The sequence below is a fragment of the Corvus brachyrhynchos genome, unplaced genomic scaffold (genome assembly GCF_000691975.1).
Source record: "Corvus brachyrhynchos isolate BGI_N302 unplaced genomic scaffold, ASM69197v1 scaffold452, whole genome shotgun sequence".
Lineage (NCBI taxonomy): Eukaryota > Metazoa > Chordata > Aves > Passeriformes > Corvidae > Corvus > Corvus brachyrhynchos.
Window position 1 is genome coordinate 1,433,716 of NW_008236764.1, and position 21,320 is coordinate 1,455,035.

General features: G+C 45.1%; 1 protein-coding gene across 20 annotated transcripts in view; it reads left to right on the plus strand.

Moving 5' to 3' along the window:
- BIN1 (bridging integrator 1) overlaps nt 1–14,327 on the plus strand; it is a 77,027-nt gene extending 62,700 nt beyond the window's left edge. For all 20 annotated transcript variants that reach the window (XM_017727326.1, XM_017727309.1, XM_017727315.1 and 17 more), the window contains 4 exons: nt 3,849–3,941; nt 4,735–4,845; nt 5,639–5,740; nt 8,768–14,327. In XM_017727326.1, the coding sequence (XP_017582815.1) occupies nt 3,849–3,941; nt 4,735–4,845; nt 5,639–5,740; nt 8,768–8,875 (414 nt within the window). In that variant the 3' untranslated portion in view covers nt 8,876–14,327. The remainder of the gene's footprint in view (nt 1–3,848; nt 3,942–4,734; nt 4,846–5,638; nt 5,741–8,767) is intronic.
- The last annotated feature ends 6,993 nt before the right edge of the window (nt 14,328–21,320 follow it).

A 21,320-nucleotide genomic window follows, 5' to 3' on the forward strand; every position in this document is an offset into this window, starting at 1 on the left:
CACTTACGCACCTTGTATGAAGCCCCAGGGCCAACCACGTGTTTGCAAGTCAGGTCTGGCACTCTAAATCTTATGATTCTACTAGTGCACAAACCCACTGCCTTTCCCTGCTAACCCACTCATCTTTCCCTTGGCATAATGCTGTGACCTTCACCTCATACTTAATACCACCATGGCATCATCCTCACTCTCCAAAACACTGTATTTCTTAAACTCTGTACATCCTGTTGGTCTTGTGTGCAATGCATAAATATCTCAGCTGCCCCTCATCATTACTGTCTGTGCCATTGGATACACACATCTGGAATTACCTGTGGTGTTTGCTGTTCATCAGCCGTCGTTGTCAGAAAGGCTGATGTGAATTAGCTCACCCTGTGTCTACACTGGAAGTTAAGTGCAGGCCCAAGACTTAGCTGGCATCTGCCTCAGCTTTGGAGCTTGCTGGCAAGGGAGACCCTGCACATACCCTGCATCTGAACAAAAACCTGACCCTCATTTATGCCCTTTCCATATATCTGGCCTGGACAGGTCTCAGGTTGCTGCAGATTAGCCCCTTGAGAGACATTTCAAGCACAACTACTTTTGAGTCACTCTGGACCAACAGCCAGCAGCGTGGACAGAAAATGCTTGATCTGGGTACTCAGGCCTGCTGCTGGCGCTGGCTGTATCCACTGTGTAAGCTCATGGTCTTGGCTCATGCTGGGGACTTGAGTCCTGCCAACCTTCCCGTTCCCAAGGGCCATATCACCCCCTAGAGTGAGTACTTGGGAGGACATGACTTAGCCCTGGCCTAAGGACTCACTGTGGCCACTACTCTCCTTCACATGAGCTTGGGCGATGTCGAGGAAGGTTTCCCCTGTGTGTTTTATCAGCCATCAGTGTTTAACATCTGTCATTCCCCTGTATGTGCATTGTCATTCTGTCTTTGTAGGGAAGAAGAGACTGGTTTAGCTAGGAAAAATCTCACTCCTTTCAGGTGAATGGGCAGGGGTGAGGTATGACTGTATCTGATTGAGCTATGCTTGCAGTCTTGGCTGTAAAAAGTTTTTTGGGCCACATCTCTCATCCTGAAAACTGATTTTACCCAAAGGAGAATTTGCTCAACCAGGAAATGCTACTAGTTCTCACCGTAGCAATTCTCACCTTGGCATACCATATGCAGTGAAAGAGCAGAGCTCCCTAAAGCTGGGGAATCCTCCTCTTCGAGTCTTCTGAAGTGTTTTTGCTGTAAATGTTGTTCTTAGATGTTGATGAGAGGAGACTTTTGGTATGGTTCCTTAGTCCCACAGGCCATGAAGAACTGCATAGAAACTTGAGTGCAGCAGAGCGTGCTTAGTTCTGCAGACTGGGAAATGTGCATTTGGTGTGCATGATGCTGCTGCTGGAATAAGCAAAGCTTTCAAACCTGGTAACAGCAGTGAGCAGTTCTCCCTGTACTGTCTTTCCATGACTGTAAATGCTTTTATAGGCCTTGGGATGCCCCACAGGTATATAAAATAGAAAAATTAGTAGCTGACATAAAAATGCCCTTTGTTGAAATCAGGGGATTAATTTAGATTCAGTTTCTCCGATTATTAAATACTGTTTTTGCAAATTAGCTGCTTTAAAAAAACCCAAACCCTCACACTGAGCTCCTTTTCACTTGTCCACATAAAACCCATGCTTGGTCAGATAGAGCTGGCCTGGCATCTGTTCCAGTTCCAGTTTCACTGAACCCAAATGAAAACCTGGGAGTGAATCCAATTAAACAGGAGAATCCTTTGTAGCATTTCATATGCGTATATTTACCTTAGCTCTACCAAAGCTGCTGAGGGACTCCTTGTAGGATGGGAACAGCTCTGCTCTTTATAATGTCTTCTGGCACTGGACATGGTCATGGGACACATGAGGAAGGATGTGATAGGGGAGGAAAGCATATGTTAGATGACACCACTGGAACAGCTGAAGGTAATGGATTTTTATTAAGTCAAGGATTTATTTCCTTGTTATTGCTGCTGTTACTAAAATACTGCTTGGAGCACTGTGCTAGTGCCTGGCTAGTAGCCAGATGGGGTGTACATTTAAGGTTGGCCATGGTCATTGCTTTACTCTGGGTTTTTATAAAGGTTGGGACTATGAGAATTGCAACATTAAGGAATCTGGACAATGCCTTGTTTTGAATATGATTGTATTCAGGGGTACATGTGTCTTGGTTTAACTCCAACTGGCAGTTAAGCACCACACAACCACTCACTCATTTCCCTCCCATTAGGAGAAAGTTGGAAGGGTAAAAGTAAGAAAATTTGTGGATTGAGATGAGACCAGCTTAATTCAAACAAAATAATGATAATAATCAATTGTAATGAAAAGGAAAATAACAGAGATAGATAAAACCAAAAACAATCCAAGTGAGGCAAATGAAAAACAATTGCTCAACACCAATTGACTGATGCCCAGCCCATTCCTGAGCAGTGGTACCTAATCAGGTTTTCCTCTAGTTTATACACTGAGCATGATGACATTTGGGATATCGCTGTGGTCAGTTGGGGTCAGCTGTCCTGGCTGTGTCCCCTCCCAACTCCTCATGCCACCCAGCCTCCTTGCTGGCAGGGCAGCATGAGAAGCGGAAAAGTCCTTGACTTGGTGTAAGTACTGCTCAACAGCAGCTACATCATCAGTGCTGGCAACATTATTCTCATCCTAAATCCAGCACGCGGTCCTGTACCAGCTATTAGGAAGAAAATCAGCTATCCAAGCAGTTTGAAGCAGGACAACACGTTTATCAAATGTGTGAGGCATTTAGGCATGCTAAAGCTGGGTATTCCCATGTATTAAAAATGGCAAATCTTGGGAGTCTTCCGAGATGCTGCATGGCCAGTCTCCCAAGGGGCTGATTTGCAGCCTTGATACTACCAGATCCAACGTACTTCCTGCATTGTTGCAATTTCTGGGAGGGGCAAATGAATATCTTTAATTTTGTGTTAAAAACAGCTAACCTGACTTCAGACAAGGGAGATTAAAAACCTGAACCACTGGAAGCCTGTTATAGGTGTTTGGTTGATCTTTTGTTGTGCACAGACACCCCTGTCCCCAGGCTTTTTATAACAGTTTTTGCCAGGCAGTGATTTGTGGGTGATGCTGAATGTCCTTGGTGGTGGCAGCTTTTGTGCAGTAGAAACTTTCCACCGACACAAATGTGTTACACACCCCATCTGGAATATTCATAGAAAATTCTTAGTAATAGAATATTCACAACAGAATTCAAATTCACAACTCTTTGGGCCTGTCCAAAATCAAAGGGAGTGAAAGTTAGCACAGTGTCCTGTTTTGATTCAGTGCTAATGTCATGTTGATGCTGGGTCTGGACTAAATTCCATATATGGGCACATTATTACCATGCTTTTTGTTTCTGGGAGTAGGCAAGTACTTCAATATTCTGTGATTGTTGATCTTTGGAAGTAGACTGTGGAGAGATCCTTATCCTTTGGCATGCAAGAGAACTTGTATTCTCTTACAAGTGGGCAACCTAGGTCTAATAATAGATACTGTGTGTTATGTAAAGTAGGTCTGCAGTTTAGATCGTGAATAGAAAGAGGCACACAGAATTTTTGGTGTTTCATTGATTTCCTCTGAATTATTGCCTAGTGCATGGCTGGAGTTGAGGGATTCTGGCTTTGTTGTGATTTCCATGAGTTGCAGAGAAAGAGGGAGACAGAAAGGTAGCCAGACCCTGCAGTGTCTCACTGGTTAGTCAGCAGATGTCACAGGCAGTGGCACAGAGCACTTGGGCAGGCTGAGCTGCACTTCTCTGCACACACATCTAACTGGAATGAGAATAACTTCCCACCGTGATGACTTTTGTATTGCAGCCTGCAGAAGCAGCCCATGCAGGAGCTGAAGCAGCTGGATCAGAAGCAGCAGCTGGAGCTGAAGCATCTAAAACTGAAGCTGACTCAGGATCGGTAAACACCTCAAGGGACAGCAGTCCCTTTTCTCCATCACATCCCTTTGTTATACAGCAGATGTGGGAGGCTGAGCTAGGAAAAGGGCTGTGTAGCTGCTTGGAAAAACACATCCTTGCCACCAGAGAACTTCCAATGCTCTTATTCAGGGACCAGACTTAGTTGTTGCATTTTATCTGTGTAATGCTTAGGGAGAAGTTCTGCTGGAAGATTCAGTTGAAGAATTGTCCCTTCACCCATGTTATGCAGCCAGACCACAGCCCATGCTGCCCTAAGCTGTGTTGTCAGCTGGATTCCCCCTTGCTTGCCATTTACTTTACCTACCCTGTCCTCTGGGCTCTGGCTGTGTCTCCTGAATATCCAGTCTTCCTCTCTTTTTGGTGACACTGCTGCCATTTTAGGGGATTGGGGTAGGTCCCATCTCATGGCAGCTTGGTTCCTACAGGCCGTCTGTCACATTTGAGTTCTCTGTTCCATGAGGGCTCTATAAGAATGCATTGTGACCACAGCAACTGGGAAATGCTGGGCATTATGGTCCCAGAAAACCTATAACTCATCCCTGCCTTTCTGCAGCCTTAGGCAGAGGAAGACAGCAGTCACCAATCCTGCCTTCTCACTGCTGCTTCTGTTGTCCCTTGGGGTTTTTTTGTTGCTGACTGGTGTGCTGGGAAAACCCACTGAAGCCATGGGATGGTTGGGATCTGGATCCTCCAGGGTGGACTTGGAGCTTCAGTTTTGGATTCTCTTTTCTCAATGGCTTTTTTTCCCTTCCTTGGCTGCCACTGGCCACCAGAGCTCTCTGCCTGCGGTTGTTGTGGAAACCTTCCCTGCAACCGTCAATGGCACTGTGGAAGGAGGTGCTTCATCTGAGAGAGCTGACATGCCCCCAGGATTCCTGTTCAAGGTGAGTGTGTGGTTGTTGGGCACTGAATTCCTGGTGAGGTTTTTTTTCCCCTGTAAGACATTAACTGCTTTCACTCAACATGGCCATGGGCTAGGCCACACTGAAAGGCAGAGTGGAAGATGAAGGAGAGAGAAAATTTCCTCTCCAGCAGTGCAGCTGCATGCAGTTCCAGATGTTTCAAAGGGTTGCGTAGGAGCATCAGCATCTAAAGGTCTTGCTGGGCTTTGCAGCAAAACCTGTTCTCTCTGCTGCAGTGCTTTCTATCTTGGTGGTGTGGTAGTGTCTGTTACAGACTCTGGATAGTGGATAAAAAGTTGTGCTCCTGACAGGAAAAGTTAAACTTTTGTGCAAGTGGCAAATTGAGAAGAGTTGGGAACACCAGCAGGAACAGAGGCCTCTGTGTTTGGGAGAGTTAGAAAGCCAGGATTAACACAGAAAAATTGGACTACACAGGGAAGTTGGGTGGGTATTCTGAATATGCCAACGATCACTCACAGCAAAGGTGTAGAGGAAGGAGTGATTTTGGGGGAGGATAAGCCACACATTTAATGTGCATTATGGAGTGTGTTAGCAAGACACCACAGATACATCACGCCCTGAAAGTGAGAATTGACAGCATCTTACTACAGAACATTTTTTTTTTTTGTGCCCATTTTTTTTTTTCTGTGAGTTCTATTGAAAACAGAAGAATGGTAAAGCCCTGAAGAATGACAGGAAGCTCATAACATTTAGTCTGGGTTCAGGTGGCATTATAGGCTGTAGTGCTCAAAGTGCTCCTCTCCTGTCCCTGCAGGTCCAGGCCATGCACGATTACACGGCCACTGACACTGATGAGCTGCAGCTGAAGGCTGGGGACGTGGTTCTTGTGATTCCATTTGAGAACCCTGAGGAGCAGGTGAGTGGGGGAGGCAGGGGGTGAGCCTGGGCCAGGTGGAGCCGAGGGGGTTTCTAGAGCTGCTTCTTTCTTCACTAACCATTGGCTGGCTGGATGCTGAGCCATTAGTTCGTGGCTGGGAGCTGGCAAGAGAACTGGTTGTCCTTGAGCTTGAGATTGGCTTCCTGCAACAGAGGGGAGGAGTCTGCTTGTTGTTGGAAAGTGGAGACATTATCCTGCATAAAGCATATGGGGTAGCCATGGGTTCTTGTCCCTATCAGAACATTTGAGCCAATACAGTGGCTCTCTCTGATCAAGGAGCCCAACAGTGCTCCTAAACTTGATGCACACTCCCAGTGACCACTTCAGCACAGACTGTGGCATTGAAAGAAAGTGACTCACACCTTACAATGTTTTGTTCTCTTTTGAGAAATGTTGGAGCTGTGAGAAATCTTGCACTTCAGCACAGCAGTGGCTGTTTCCAAATGACCCTGTTTGGTCAGGAGATGGCAGCAGAATCAAAGGCTGGAGCAGGTCTCAGCTCCAGAGAACAATTCTTGCTGCCCATCTTCAACCTGAATTATTTGGTCATGTTTTTCTTTTGTTTGAGCTATTTCTTGAAGCCTTGAGTAAGTCCTCCTTGCTTTCTGCATTTGAGGGCACCCAGCTGACAATCTGCAGCAATTTTACTACTTTGACTGAGAGAGGTGGTGAGTTTATAAAATACTTGCTCACATCTCCAGGTTTCTGTTTGGAAAAGAAAGAGAATTCTCCAAATCAACTCAGCAGTTATCAGCTCTTTGGGTTTGGCCAAGTTCAGATAAGACCTGGATTCCACAAGGGGTAAAGGGAAGGTGAGGTAGTTCGCTGCCTCAGAAGATGTGGATCCTCTTTGTGGCCCAGCTGTTTGGCTTTGTGAATTATAGAGGCAGATCATGCTGATGCTTGTGAAGTGGAGCTGTAAAATGCCAACAGTTCCTACACAGCTAGAGGTGGGGGGGAATTTTTGGGGAACAGACAGTGATTCCTTCTGGAGACAAGACTCCCCACTAGGTAGGACTGCCCTCCACAGGCGCTTGTGAGCATTTCTTTCTCGGAAAGCTTTCTATATGGGAAATGAGTGGCAGCTCCCCCAGTTTCTGTGGTAGGAGATGGCATTTGTGGAGCAGGTGGCATTTTTGGAGCAGAGTTTTTCAACGCCCTGTGTTTGCACTTTAGCTGGATGTGGGTGCAACAGCCATGAACTCGAGACTCTCCAAGCTGCAGAGGGTGAGCTCTGAGTGTTGCTAACATGACTCTGTAGCTGCACTGAAGCCCTCTAACCCTTCTACAGTGTATCCTGTGTTACAGCTCATTTCCCTAACCTCGATCATACCCAGCCAGGAACTGCTGGCTGTTAACATGTGCATGAACTGTGCACGTGAGTGGAGGGAGCATAGGATAATAGACTGATTCATGTCCCCACCTTGCAGCTTAGGTGTCACTTTGTGGGTACATCATCCAGGCCTGGATGCATCTCTCTTGATAGAAGAGAGGGTTTAGGGCATTTGATAGGAGGAAGGGTTGAGGGCAGCAATACTTCTAAGCTGGCACTTCAAGTGACGTGGTTTAAAACTGTCAAGGCCCAGTCTAGGTCCTCGTGTCTAATCCCTACAGCCGAGGAGACCCTTCAAAGCAGGATGTGGTGGGAGTGATACATGCATGCTGTATGGCACAGCACTATGTGCAGATGGATGAGCTTTTGTGCCTGACATGCTGTGAGCTGGAAGCTGCCTTCTAGACACTTGGGCCCAGTGTCTTCTGCCTCATTGTTTGTCTTCCTGATTTATGGCATGTCAATCCTTCTACAGCCCCTGCAGCTGGCTGCTGCAGTTGGGCTCCCATCTCGTGTCATTCCCATGATGTCTCCTGAGTGTTCCAGTCCAAGGTAGCAGGGCTAAGTGAGCCTGCAGGCTCTGGGAGCTGTGCCACTCTCATGTCTCATGCTGCACTCTTAACCCATAGGCTGCCCCATTGCAAATGAGTGGGGTATGTGCACCCTGAATGGGAGCTTCTGTGGTGGCAGCTCCAAGGCATGCAGAGAATGGAGTGGTTGCACACCTGAGCTGCAAGCTCACTGCAGACCCCTCTCACCTTGAATATCTTGAGTACTTTGAATATCTCACTCATGTGCCTAGGATGGAGCAGAAATCTCAATGCTAGACAGCCTGCAGTCTGGGAAGTCTGGTTCTGCTCATAAGCAGGTTCTACCAATCAGGGCTCCTTTTGCCTCAGTGAAAATTCATGTGTGTTTATAGATGTATAGGTTGGAGGCTAGGGAAGATGTTACTGAGAGACCCTGAATCTTAAATCACATGTAGCCAAAATTTGGGAGTTTAGCTAACTGCACCTTGCATCAGACCAAACAGACTGCTGGGTTTTGGGTAGAGGGGTTGAGCTCCTCAGCTCCCAGTTCCCATAGATCAGGATTTCAGCATAGCAAACAAGACTGATTTGCCTGTACCACCTCTAAAATCCAAATCATCTGGGTGCTCTGACTGGAGAAGGAAGAGCACCTTCCGGGGCTGATTCATCCTTTCCAAAGACTTGTACTTGAGATGAATGGGGTGAATTACATGCTGGAGATACCCATCTCTTTTATGGCTATGGAGAATGCTAGGCCCCTCATGTCTGGATTGTGAAGGATGAGATAGGTGATTCCCATCCTGTAGCTCTGGAGTCTCTTTTGGCAGAATTTCTTCTGCTTCAGTGGGTGTAAATTTTTGATGTATTTCTGTTACGCTTGCTCTAACTTTTTACTGTGTCTCTGCACAGTCTGGGTCAGATGGGAGCTTTGGTACCAACTCTGGTGGGATGTAGCCTTTTCTCTGTTTAAAAGGAAACAAAAGCATTTTTTCCTTTTCCCCCATACTCCTCCTGGATTGTCTCCAAGCCAAGTAAGAGCATGGCTTTGGTAATCCCTTGGCACCTCCTTGGCCTGCACTGTGTAATAAAAATCCCTGCTCACATCTATATCCCTTAGCACCTCATCTCTGTCTTCTCCTCCAGGACGAAGGATGGCTGATGGGTGTGAAGGAGTCTGACTGGATCCAGCATAAGGAACTTGACCAATGCCGAGGGGTTTTCCCTGAGAATTTCACAGAACGAGTGCAGTGAGAGTCCAAGTCCACCAGCTGCATTTCTGCTGGAAGAAAGCAAGTTTTCTGGTAGATAATTGAAAAAGAACAACGAAAGGAAAAGAAGAGAGAATTTTAAAGGAATAGAAGCCTGAAAAAAAGTCAACTTAAAGGGTGTGTTCTTCTGAAAGAGCAAGGTTTCAGAAGTTAATTGAAATTCAAAGTGTTATTGAAATATATACATATTAATAATAATAAGGCAATTCAGATACCCTCTTCCCCTTTGGTTTAAACAGCATTTGGATTCAAAGGACTGATGCAGAAGCAACTCAGTGAGGTTCTCCAAGTACTGCATTGACTGAATTGTCAGATGTCAGTCTGATTCCTGGAGAGGCAGTATTTGTCGAACAGCTGGAGAGTAGAAGCTGCATTTGCTCTTGGGTGGGTTAATCTGTTTTGTCTTGAAGGTGGCTTGCATGGCAACCATAAAAATTCAGCCTTCCCTACATCTTCAACCTACAGTAGGCCAAACTTTCTGTTATGCTGTTGAAAAAAAAATTTAGTGTATAGTGTTCACCAATACAATGTATGTGTGTGTGTGTGTATTTTATTTTCTTCCTTTAAAGCAATGTTACATAAACTGTGATTTTATACATGTCAAGATAGAAGAAACTACATGGAAAGGGCATGAAGAAGGTGAAATGTGTGAAGCTGTGCTCAGTCCAAAGTTCTTTCAAATGCAGACACCTACATTCTCACAGTAGTGTTGGCCTGTGAAATCCTAAGGGGAATGGACATAATCAGGAGGAAAAACAAGACAAAACAAATAGATGCCATTTGGATGTCTTTGAAATTTAGGAGAGGGAATCCTCTACCACACACATCCTCATCCCCTATCCCCCCCAAAAAACAAACCCAAACCTATTGGTGGTTTCAGAAAAGCTTAGATTCATGTAGATGGGAAATAGCTCTAAAATCTACTGGTTAGAAAATTTGCTTTTAAAGACAGAGATAAGGGAAGAATTTTTTTTTTCTGTAAGAATATCAAAGAGAAAACACTGAGAAAAAACAAATTGCTTTCTGTGCTTTTCATTGGCATTGTTTTTTGTGGAATTGTATTTCTTATTTTCCTTTGAAGAGTTCTGTAAGTGAAATATCGTTAGATCAGCTTTCTCCAGTGCTGTGCTGATGATCAAGTTAACCTCTATGAAAACTGGACTCTTGAAATGCTCGTTTAAAATGGCTGTGTGACTTCATGCTATTGTAATGCATTAGAGAGGAAGGCAAGAATATCAAAGTGTCAGTGTCAAGAAGACACTCTGCAGTCTAATACTGATGCTGACTCCTTTCCTTTACCTTTCCTTTGCTTCTGTTTGTTTTTGAATTTTTTTTTTTTTTTTTTTTTTTTTTTTAGTTTAGGCAAGCAGATGACAAGGCTGTTTCTAAGTGCATATTACACTTGTTAATATAAGCCGGTCTGACTCTCCAAGACTCTAAAGTCCCACAAAGGTACTTTATAAACTTTACTTGAATACTGATGCAGCTGGCAAGCAAGTCAGGCTATTTTAATTTTTTACAGCTTCCCCTCCTCCCCTACGATCGTCTTGCCCTGAAGGGATTTTTAACAGTGAGGTTACCCTATGCTCAGGATCACTCTGAAATAATCTTCCAAACTGGTAGGAGTTGGCTTTTGTCAAAGCTGCACAAAATGCTGACAGAGTACTGAAAATCTCACCTTTTCCAATCTGTTTGGATTATTTGTAGAACAACAGAAAAACATTGTAGGGCAAAAATTGTGTTTTTTAAAAAAATACTTAGTTTGGAGGAACAGATCTGATTTTGATTAGAAAATATATTCTTATAAATGCAAGCATTGTTGGAGTTCCTGCTGCTTTCAGCTTGGGAGATGATCCATGCTAGTTATTTACAGCAACGTAACAGGCATTAAATCTGTCCTATATACCCAACCCCCTTTTCCTTTTTAAAAGAAAAAATGTGCAGGAATTTATTTTTCATCACTGTTAGAAACCCCAATAGTATTTAGGAGTAACTGCTCACAATACAGAAGGACTGGACTCCACAAGTTAAAGTATAGTGAGTTGTTGCTTTAGAATACTGCCCTGTTTGACTTTTTTTTCCTTTTTCATCAGGGTTGTCTTTATTATTACTCTTTTTTTCCCCCCAAAATATCTATTTTTATGCATTTGTGACTCCCATTACTCCTTTAAAGATTATTCATATAAAATATACATTTAAATATACATAGAAATATATATATATTAAAAAGCGGGTTGATCCAATTAACATAATGCCGTCAGCTTAAAATGTTTATTTTTATGCAAAACCTGTGGATAATAGCTTTGTTTTTTTAAGAAAAGGACAAGATTCTAAGTACCAGAGCTGTGATTTTTGTCTTGTAGTAACTGTTCTAGACCATTTAGAAAGCTGTGCTGATACCTAATTTATTGTGGGTTTTTTAGCTGTTGTTGTCCTCTGCTGTGTTTGAACCAGATGACTGTCCCAACAAAGATCCTTGTAAGGCCTTTTCATTTTATTGAGCTTGCAGAGCAACTATCCAGTACTGTATTGTCCCTGCAGAAGTGGTAGCACTCTGCAAAAAAGGGATGTTGTTTTCAGGTCACGTGAGTGATGCTCCAGTGTTGCTGGTGGGGAGAGTGTTGTGTCTCTCTCCATTTTCTTCCCCCAACCCCAAAACCCCCAAGCCCCCTTGCTTAGAGCAGGTTAGGGTGGGTTACCTGGATCTTGCATTGCTCACAGATAAGTGGTGTCAGCACATCTCAGTCAGGTTCTGAAAATGCGGGATCAGACCCACAGTTTATAAATTGCCTTATATGAAAGTAGGATGGCATAGCAGGAAACTTGTAGATGGCAGTGTTCTTTAGAGCCAGGAGATCTGTCTCCTGGGTCATGTTCAGCCCCTTGTAAACAGCCATGGCTCCTCCCATTTTCAGTGTTCTTACATCTCCTAAATACCTTGATTCTGGTTGGTATTACCTGGTGAAATGAACTTCCCATCTTCTTTGGTTTAGGTCTGATTCAAATAGAAAGAGGGACAGTAGACTCCCAAGTAGGCTGTGCCCACAGTGGTTTTTCAGTTTGCAGGCTGAACTGAAAAATCTGAGAAAAAATGTAAGGGTGACCTGAGACAATTTTTTTCCATTTTCTCAGTGGAGTGAAAAAGGGAAAAGTTGAAACAAGCAAACAAATCCTTTAATACCAAAATGAAACATTCATTTTAGGGTTGCATTTTAACTTTTTAACAACGTTATGTCTTGGGCTGCAACAAATTGCTTTGAAGCAAAAATGTGAAACCTTCTGTTTTGAAAATGCTGAAAGAAAATGTTTTGATGTCAGCAGTCCTTTTGCCTTTGCCTTTTTTCTTAATCTGATGACTGGTTTCAGTTAACCCTAAACTGTGTTTTTTTGCAAATACATTATCCACTGAAGAGAACCCAAAGAAGCCTAGTTCTGCTCCACTGACACATACACTGGACACATTTCAGGGATTACTTGCTATCTGGCCCATCAAAGCTGCTGTTTTCCCCATTTAATAATCTTCCACTTGATTGTTCTACTGAGTGAACAATACAAGCATCTCTCATCCCGTGCCACTGACTGGTTTGGTAGCCAGGCTAGGAAAGGCATTCTTGCTCTGTTGGCCTCAGTTTGGTTACAGATTTATGATACTACTCCAATTTGAGCCTAATCCTAGTATGAAGAAGGAATTAGTATTTACCCAGCTGATAAGAAGGAAATAAGGCATTGCTTTCCCCCCCTTTTTCTATCTTGGCAGTGTCAGTAATATATCTATTAGATAGAGTTAAGGAAAGGTCCCAGGGTAAAGATAAGTGTGGTGTTCCAGGCAAGACTCCCCCATACTCTGTGCTATTTTCCATGGGCACTCCTCAGCTGTCTGCTTTTATCACCTTTGTTTTTATTGGCTGTTGATGTGATGCAGTAAAAGGGGTTGTGCAGGTTTATTTCCAGCTGCTTTGTGTGAATTGTGCCACAATCCTTGAAGCTTTGTTCACAGTTGCAGAACCCTTTCCTGACCCACTATCCTAAGACCATGGCCAAGGCAGACAGCCCCAAGTCAAAGGGGACCTGGAGCACTAGTGAGGACTCCATATACTGCCTGGAACAGCTCAATTAAGTTTTGCAGTGGCCTCTTGGAGGGAAGAGGCCCGAGGCTAAGGAGGTGAGGGAGGATGGAAGGATGATCCATTATCTTTTTCATTTTGGGTTGATGCACTGAATCCCTCACCTCTTGGTTTCAGGGAGAAACTAGGGCTGAGAACAAAATATGAATGGCCAAGATGTGCATGGTCAGGCTGATAACAAGTGCCTCTTGCCTGCCAAGGGCACTGAGTTCAGAGCTTCCTCTTTTCTGCTCTGAGCCAGACAGATGCAATGCTCTGCCACAGGTATTTTGGATGCTGTGCAATCAATGCCCCAAAACAGTGAATGTCCTCATCTGGAAGATGCAGAGGTGTCTCTCAGCCCTTTCTAAGAAGACCCATGGATCTCCCACAGGCAAGGCCTGTGTGCATCTAACACAGTCACGTCTAATTTCAGTAGCATCTCTGTCTTTCAGCATCTGGTCCCACTCTCCAGCTCCTCTCACTTCCCAGCCTCTCCCATGTTGTTTGAGGATGATGGTGGCATAGGCCACATCCCACCAGCCAAAAGTGCAAAGCTAGAAGATGCACAAACATGCCCATCAGCAAATCCTACACAATGCAGCTTCGTAGTGCTGATATCAGGAAAACAAGCAACAGCTTTTCTTCTCTGGACTGCCAAAGGGAAGCTATTCCTTGCCACACAGGTACCCTCACACCTGGTACTGGTGCAGACACATCTCTGCTTGCATGCTCTGGTTCACACCTTTTTGCATAACTCCTGATGGAAAGGAGTCCTGGGTGCTGCCAGAGCTGGACTATGTCACCAGCACTCGCAAAAGCATCCGGTCTAGTTGACACATGGGGGCTGAGAATTAGAAGACTCGGAAATTTTGCTTATGAAACCAAATGGAGAAACTACAGCTGTGAAGACTGCTCTGTATGAGCTTGTACTTTGATGTGTCCTATGGCTATAATTCCTTCACCTCTTTTTGCAGCTTATTCTACTAATTGTGACCCTAGTCTGCATTTCATGGTCCCTACTTGAAACTTGCCAGATGCAGTCCTGGGCTTATTGCTTCTCTTTAGCTGAATTAAGTGGGAACGACTTTGGCAATGTATTAGCAATCTCTTTTCCTTCTGTTAATTCAGTCTCTGAGTTTAATCACAATGACCTGAGAAATGTTTGGGGGTCGAGTGATTTTTAATTAATTTTGTTTTGTTTAAACGAAGCTGAACAATTCCCATTGTATTTAGAGCTGTGATGCCCAGTTCCACAAGTACTAGATGAATTTGTCCCATCTTGTTTCTTGCTGATGTTCAGAAATATAATTTGTGTCATCCTAAATCCTGCGTCAGTTTCTCTCTCTGTTTTTTTTGTACCTTTATATTAAAATGCTGAAACAATTCAGGACATTTTTCTCCCCACAGAGGTGAGCAGCTTCATAGAGGTTTGGTGTCCAGGCACCTTTAACACTGGGAGTTCTTACAAACGTGGGGTGGAGATGGTGATGCTGGTCCTTACAACAGCAGAGTAAGGTCTTGTGGCAGCCATCTCTGTTCCAGTTGATGGTGACACCAAATGAATGTAGTGTAGGGAAGTATTTGAGACCTTTCCTTTTTATTAGCTACTGACCCCAACGTGATGTGACCTTCATCCTCTAAGGCAAGTCTGTTGGTGGGAGTATGACACAGCAAGGACACTGCCCCACCTGGGCAGACTTCTCTCAGCCCCCTCTGGCCTGCTGCCACACCTGCGTGAGCTCAGTTCCCAGGCTAGCTTTGGGGTCAGCTCTTTAAATGGGACGTTTCCTTTGTAGATGGAAAGGGGGTGTTTGTGCCCATCAACCACAGGGACTGGGGACCTTTGAGGGACAGGATAAGAGGGACTCACAGTTCATAGCTGACTGCTTTGGGGCCATTCCCTTGGAATGCCTGATTCCAAACAGGCTTGGCACAGCTGCACATGGGACTCGGTGTGTAAATAGCAAGCGTTGGCCAAAGGCCAGACTGGGATCTGATGTAGATTGGTGCCAGTTAGCACTTTGATGGATGGACTGCCAGAGTCCGCTGCCTTAGAATGCAGCTCCACAAGCCCTGGAGCCAGCTTGGGGAGCTGGCCAGACTGTGCTTGCACCATTCCTTTGCTTTCAGACAGCCTTTTAGCCTCTCCCCTCTATGGCACTGGGATGGACCTGAGTCACATCTTGCAGCAGAGGGAGAGCAAGAGGCAGGCTGTCCCTGAACTATGACTGCAGTTGGTGACTCAGGCTCTGTCTTGGCATGGTGGCTCCTGTGAGGCTGAGACGGGCCAGCTCTGCTGCAGATGGAAGCTCACAGGTCAGGAGCAAGACCCAGTGGCACCCTATGCATGCCTTCTGCATGTCCTTCCTCACACAGTTTCATTCCCATCACCTAGAAATACAAAGGAAATGGGAGGGGAGAAGACAGACAAGTGGGAGCAGTGAATAATTCATTGTCAGAGTCTCTGCTCAGCTGCCTAATTCATTCCCAGTGATGTTTTGTTGCAGCAAACAAGGAGGCCTCATTGGCCATGTGCAGGCTCTGGCCACAGAAGCCGTGGCAGCACATCTGGAGCATGATCAGGCTCATGGGTCCCTGGTCCAACCTTTACAGCCCTCATCACACTGAGGGAAGACTGAGCTTCTGTCTGGGAACACAGCTGGAGAAGGAAGCCTCTAAGTTGGAGGAGACACATGTGGCACCAGGTGAGGCTGGAGTGCCTGGGAGTGGGCAAGGTGAAAGCCAGGGTATTATGTGCTGCAAGGGACTGGCAGTGGGTGGTGTCAGTCACTCCATGACATACCCACATGAAAGGACAATGTGACAGGAAGCTTGAGCCCCAGTGTGGAGCTAGGAGTCAGTATGCAATGCTGAGGAGGAGAAGATGGGAGTTTGGGGCAGCACTCAGCAATTTCTCCTGTTTGCTGGCTGGGTGAAGCTGGTTCCCTTTGCAGAGCAGAATTGCTGCTTCAGCAGGTGGAGGAGCCTCTGCTGCATAGCCCAATCCACAGAGCCATTAATAACAGTGTGGGAACAGGAATTCAGCAAGTGCCCATGATTAATTAGCTCATCACGGGCAGTTAATGGCCAGGCTGCTCTCCTTGGCTCTGTGGTGCAGGTAATGGAATAGGCATCGCTTCTCACTGGACAACGTGTAGCCCCCTGCCAGGAGCAATGGGCAGACTCTGTGAGCTGTTCTCATGCGCTGCTGAGAGGTATGGGGTGAGACTGTTTTTTTTGGATGCTGGGAGAATAGATCTGTAAGGGAACTTGTTAGTTATCAAAGTCAGCTAGGCAACTCTGGCACAGCCCCAATCTAATATCAGCTTTCCTTTTCCTAGAACTGGCATTATCTCACGTCTTGCTCATGCTCCCTCTTACTGAGGCTGACTTCTTCACACGTACTCTGCTTGTCTCAGCACTTCCTCATGAATTAATATATAGAAACTCAGGTGCCACCTATGCTGCATCAGGCACTGGAGGTGACAGAGCCGTGCAGTAACGAGGACATGAAAGCAAGGCTGCCTTTTGAAATCCAAGTGATGAGGAAGCAATCCACTCCACATGTGACCCTGCCAGGGAGAGGGCTGAACTCCACCAAGTGCAAGTGATCACCTCTGTCCCAGCAGCTCGGCAATAAGACAGGAGAAAGAGAAGCTCTAGCAGGAGTGCAAGATATTAAAATTAAATTGCACATATTTGCATTGTTTGAGCAGCATGACACAGCCCAAGGTGTGAAATGAATGTGATGAGACTGAGACTGCTGCTGTGCCTGTGAGGAGTGCAAGCCTTGTTCTGTGTCCCAGAGGGAATCATGTGCCCCTTTAGGGCATGTTCTGTGACAGTCACGATGTGGGCAATTATGGCACAAGTGACGCGTGTTCAGAAACCCCTGTGCCACAGGCTGTAGTTTCTCCTATCTCCAATTCAGAGACCTGTGAGAGCCTCCTAGAGTGACTTCCCCTCTCTAATGTCCAGAATTGCCTCTGTACATCTCTATTAGAGGCCTCCAGGAGAGACCTGACTATTGATTTTGCACAAAGTGCTGTATTTGCTATTGAAGGCGATGATGCCTTAGGAGTGAGCTGGCCACATGGAGGCACTCGTGACATCCGTGAACTCCTTGCCTCAGTATGAAACCCCCGAAGGTCTGAAAAACACCTTCTATATGCCAGAATTCTGGCTGGGTCCTCTGGGGAAATCTGAGGAAAGCTCAGACTGAGAGCATCTGTGCTGGGAGCAGCCAGGGTGTTTTGGTGGCTGGGCCATGGCTTTGCACTTAATGATTACATTAACCAGAGATGTTTCCAGCCCCCTAAGAACTTTCCCCATAATGCACAGCAGAAGCTGGCTTTGTGCCTCTCTGACAAGCGGCCACCTTCCTAAATCCTCAGCAAGTTTCACCTGAAGCCATCTTGTGAAGTGTCATGTCCATCTTCTGCCTCCTAAGCCCTCTTTCCTGTGTGAGGCACTTCAGGGAAGGCTGTGCCTCTTGCACCCCAGAGGCAGTGATGTACCAGATCAGGAGGACAGGTATTTAATTTGCTTTGCCCTGCCCTATCTGGCAGCTCCCGGCATTGCTCCCTGTCTCAGGCTTTCTGCTGTGTCTCTGACAAATTGTTGCTCTTTCCCATACGATACAGATGTTTTTGCAGGACTGTAAATTACTCCCATCCAGTAACTCTTTTATGAAGCACTTTTTCTCCATGCAGTAAAGAAAAATGCAACTGAAGAGGTAATTAAATGTTTACTGTTAAGTACTTTATATATTATATACTATAGATCATTCCATGCATTAAACAATCCATTTAACTCCCTTTACCAGCATTATTGTCTATTATTAGGTTGATCAGCATTCACATCCTGTAACTCTGCATTTCTATCTAATTACCCTTTCTTTCTTACTTCATATTTCTATTTAATTAAGCTCAGCATCAGAGCTGAATTCCCTGTGCTCAGCACTAGCAGAGGATTTGATCCTTTTAATGCTTGGGGGTCCAAGGGGCACCAAGTTTTAAGCAGTCTTTTTGGGTATCTGCTGAAGTTTTCCTCCCAGAGTCAGACCCTGCTTAACTCCCAAGAAATTTGTGTCCGTGTAAGAAGCTGTGGGTTTGTGACCTTCTGTTATCTCAGATTATCAAAGAGATCCCGTAGGCATGGTGGCTGCAGCTGGTGTGTCTGCAATGGTTGTGTGGAGCATCCAGGCACCACACATGGCATGGTAATGGATAGGGTTTTCCTCTACTTCCTGACTGGAAGGGCAGGGAATTTGTGTTGTGAGGGGCTCACACTTCACTCTGGATGTTGGGGTCAGGATCAGCAGCTGGGAATAGTTTGTTTCTTACCTGACCAGGGCAAAAATGTACGTGCTGATGCTCTTCCACTTGCCCCGGGCTCTGGGGCTGGTGGGGCAGGACACAGGACCTGCCTGTGAGGGGTTTGTCAGTGTGCACCAGTTTTAGATGTAACTCTACGGGCCCCATTTGACAAACCTTTGCAAAGTTGCTCAGAGTTTGACCTGCAGAGGGGTGCATTTTTAAGTGGTATGTTAGTGAAATATGTGGGTGTGAGGAGGCTGTGATGCTGCACGAGGCTGCCTGAGGCTGGTGTGGGTCGGAGCGCTGCTGGGACATGAGCTCACATCATGCCTGCTGATAACATGCTCCTTTGGCACAAACATGTGCTCTGTTCTCTCAATCCCCGAGCCCTGGAGTCTGCTACAGGAGGCTGTCAATTATAATCTCTCCCCCTCAGACGTTTTTGGGGATACCCAAGGCACACAACGCGACAGCATCACTGGAAAGCAGATTAAATAGCAGACAGGGAACACCTTACTTGTCACCACTTAGCATCCAAGCTGCAGTGGCTTTGAGGAATTGTCTGGGCCCTTCCAGAGTCCCTGAGCAGCTCTTTTTGCTAGTATCAGTCCAGAACAATCAGCAAATTGAGTTCTTTTTATTAACTTTAAAAGAAGACATTAGCCTCAGCCAGGAGAATAAAACCAATTTATGAGGCAATTAGCTCTGCAAAAACATTTCAGTCTCCCCAGAGCAGCCATCTGAGGAGCATCTTATTCCAGCTGCACAGCTTCTTCCGGCCTTGGGTTTACAGCACACTCCATTTATCATAAATAATAATAATAATGGATAAACAAATGGCTTCCTGATGAGTGTGTGAGACAGCCAGGAAGGTCTTCTCTGCCTGAAATTAGACTGTGTTGTTGATTTCCTCCTTCCAGGTGTCATTCTTGTGGCCTGTTGGCCTGACTGTGTTTCATTCTGATACGCAAGCTCTTTATAAGCTGTATTATTATCTTATGTGGGCTTTTTGTGGGATCTGCAACAGGGTTAGGTACAATTCAGAGAACCTGGACTACATGAAGAGGCCATAGCAGCAGAGTCAAAGTGTCCTGTGTGTATTTTCCAAATCCCTTTGTAGGAATTGCAGCTTTCTCAAGAACTGCCTATTAATGCTGGAAATACGGGCAGAAGCCAAGAATGGGGTCTTCCTCTGCTGTTATTGTTCTGATACAACAAATTCTGGGTGATGAAGGTGGTGCAGGAATGAATGTGGATTGGAATTAGAAAAAAAGTTTGATTTTCTATTTCTGGGCTAGCCTGAAACTTCCAAATTTGCCTTAAAAGCAAATTGAGATTAAAAGTTAAAACTCAGTTTCAATGAGCTGATGTACAATATCACTCTGCCAAACACAGAACTCATATTTTCTGTATTTTTCTGTTACAACTTTTCCGTTTTTAGGACAAACATCTGTTTCCTGATTTTAATTGCATAATGTTATTGTGGAAAAGTAGAAAATCAAAAAGCTAGAACATAGTATTTCTACTACAAATATTCTACAAAATTTTACAATTTTGTTAATAAAGCTTTTTTGTTTTTGATGTAAGGTGATACAGCTGGAGTGCTGACCAGCTTTGTTTGGCTTACGTATGGAGCGTCCCTAAGCAGAGCCCTTGGCTTGCACCATTTTTATCTCCAGCAGCAGGAGGGAATCCTGTAGATCTTAGTGTGTGTTAAGAAACTCAAGGGGAAAGAAAGTGCAACTGCTGTGATCCTACTAAAATATTCAGAAAGAGAAAGAGCTAAAGCCCAAGCTTTTCAATATGAATCGAGATGCCCAAAAGAAAATTTCCTATGGATACTTTTCAGGTACTAAAGTTGGGTTTCCTGTACATCTGTTTCTCTCTGAGCTCTCTTTCTGGATCTCCAGAAATATATACCCAGACCTGAAATTCAATATAGTTATTAGGCTAAAGAGCATGAAAGGACAGGGGAAATTGATGAAAGCCAATGTTCAGGGTCACAGCCAGCAGCATCCTGCTGGTTGCTGTGACTCCTGGATGCAGCTGTGGATACAGCACAGGGTATAGCATGAATACCTTTGGATTAACGACCTTCCAGGGCCCCTACCTCAGGCGTGGTGGCTGCAAGCCCTTGAGAGGTGAGCTGCTTGGAAGAAGGCAGTGGGAGGGAGCCAGCATGCTCAAGCCTTTTGCAGCAACTTCCCATGCAGTTTCCAGTTGTGCATTTGTCTCATGCTCCACACTGACGATGGGATTTACAGCCACTCAGCAGTGCTGCTACCAGCAGCTTGACTAGCCCAAGTCTATCAGGGACTTTAAAGGATTTTTAAAAAAATTTTTTAAAAATCCTCTCCTGCTCCACTTCTTTCTCCATCATTGAGTTGAAGGTCTGTTAGCATATCCTTTGGAATAATTCTGCCTTTAAATTTTGATGAGTCAGTGAGTCCATGCAAGGCTTTTTAAAAGCTTTTAATTCTAAGCTTTGGGGGTTTTACGCAGCCAGTTTAATCTGTAATGACTTTTTTTCATTTCCACTTGAACTTTCTGCTGTTCTGGTGCTCTTTAACTCCTGCAAGGCCTCATTTACGATCTGTTCAAACACTTGCACTGGGAGAGGAATGGTTTTTCCAATACCCTCTTTTAATTAATGTGTAGGTGATTTTTTTTAAATGATGCTGCCACTGAAAGGATTACATGTAGCTTGAAGAAGACCTAACCTCCTAAGGTGTTTGCTGTCGTGGCTGCACCATTCTGTGGGGAGTCTGTAGATTCCTGCTTCTGCCCTCCCTGTGCATGGTACTGTTCATCCAAGCAGTTTTCACAACTTAGGGACATGGATGCTTCAACAGACCATGTCAGCCTTCCAGGAAGGATGGGACCCAGCCTAGTTTTTAAAACTGAGGGGTTGGTTTTGTGCTAAGGGCTGGTGCCAACCATCACACTGGCTGAGCAGAAAGATCTCGAGCTGCAGAGAGCAAAATTGGGCTCTCCCCAGCTGAAG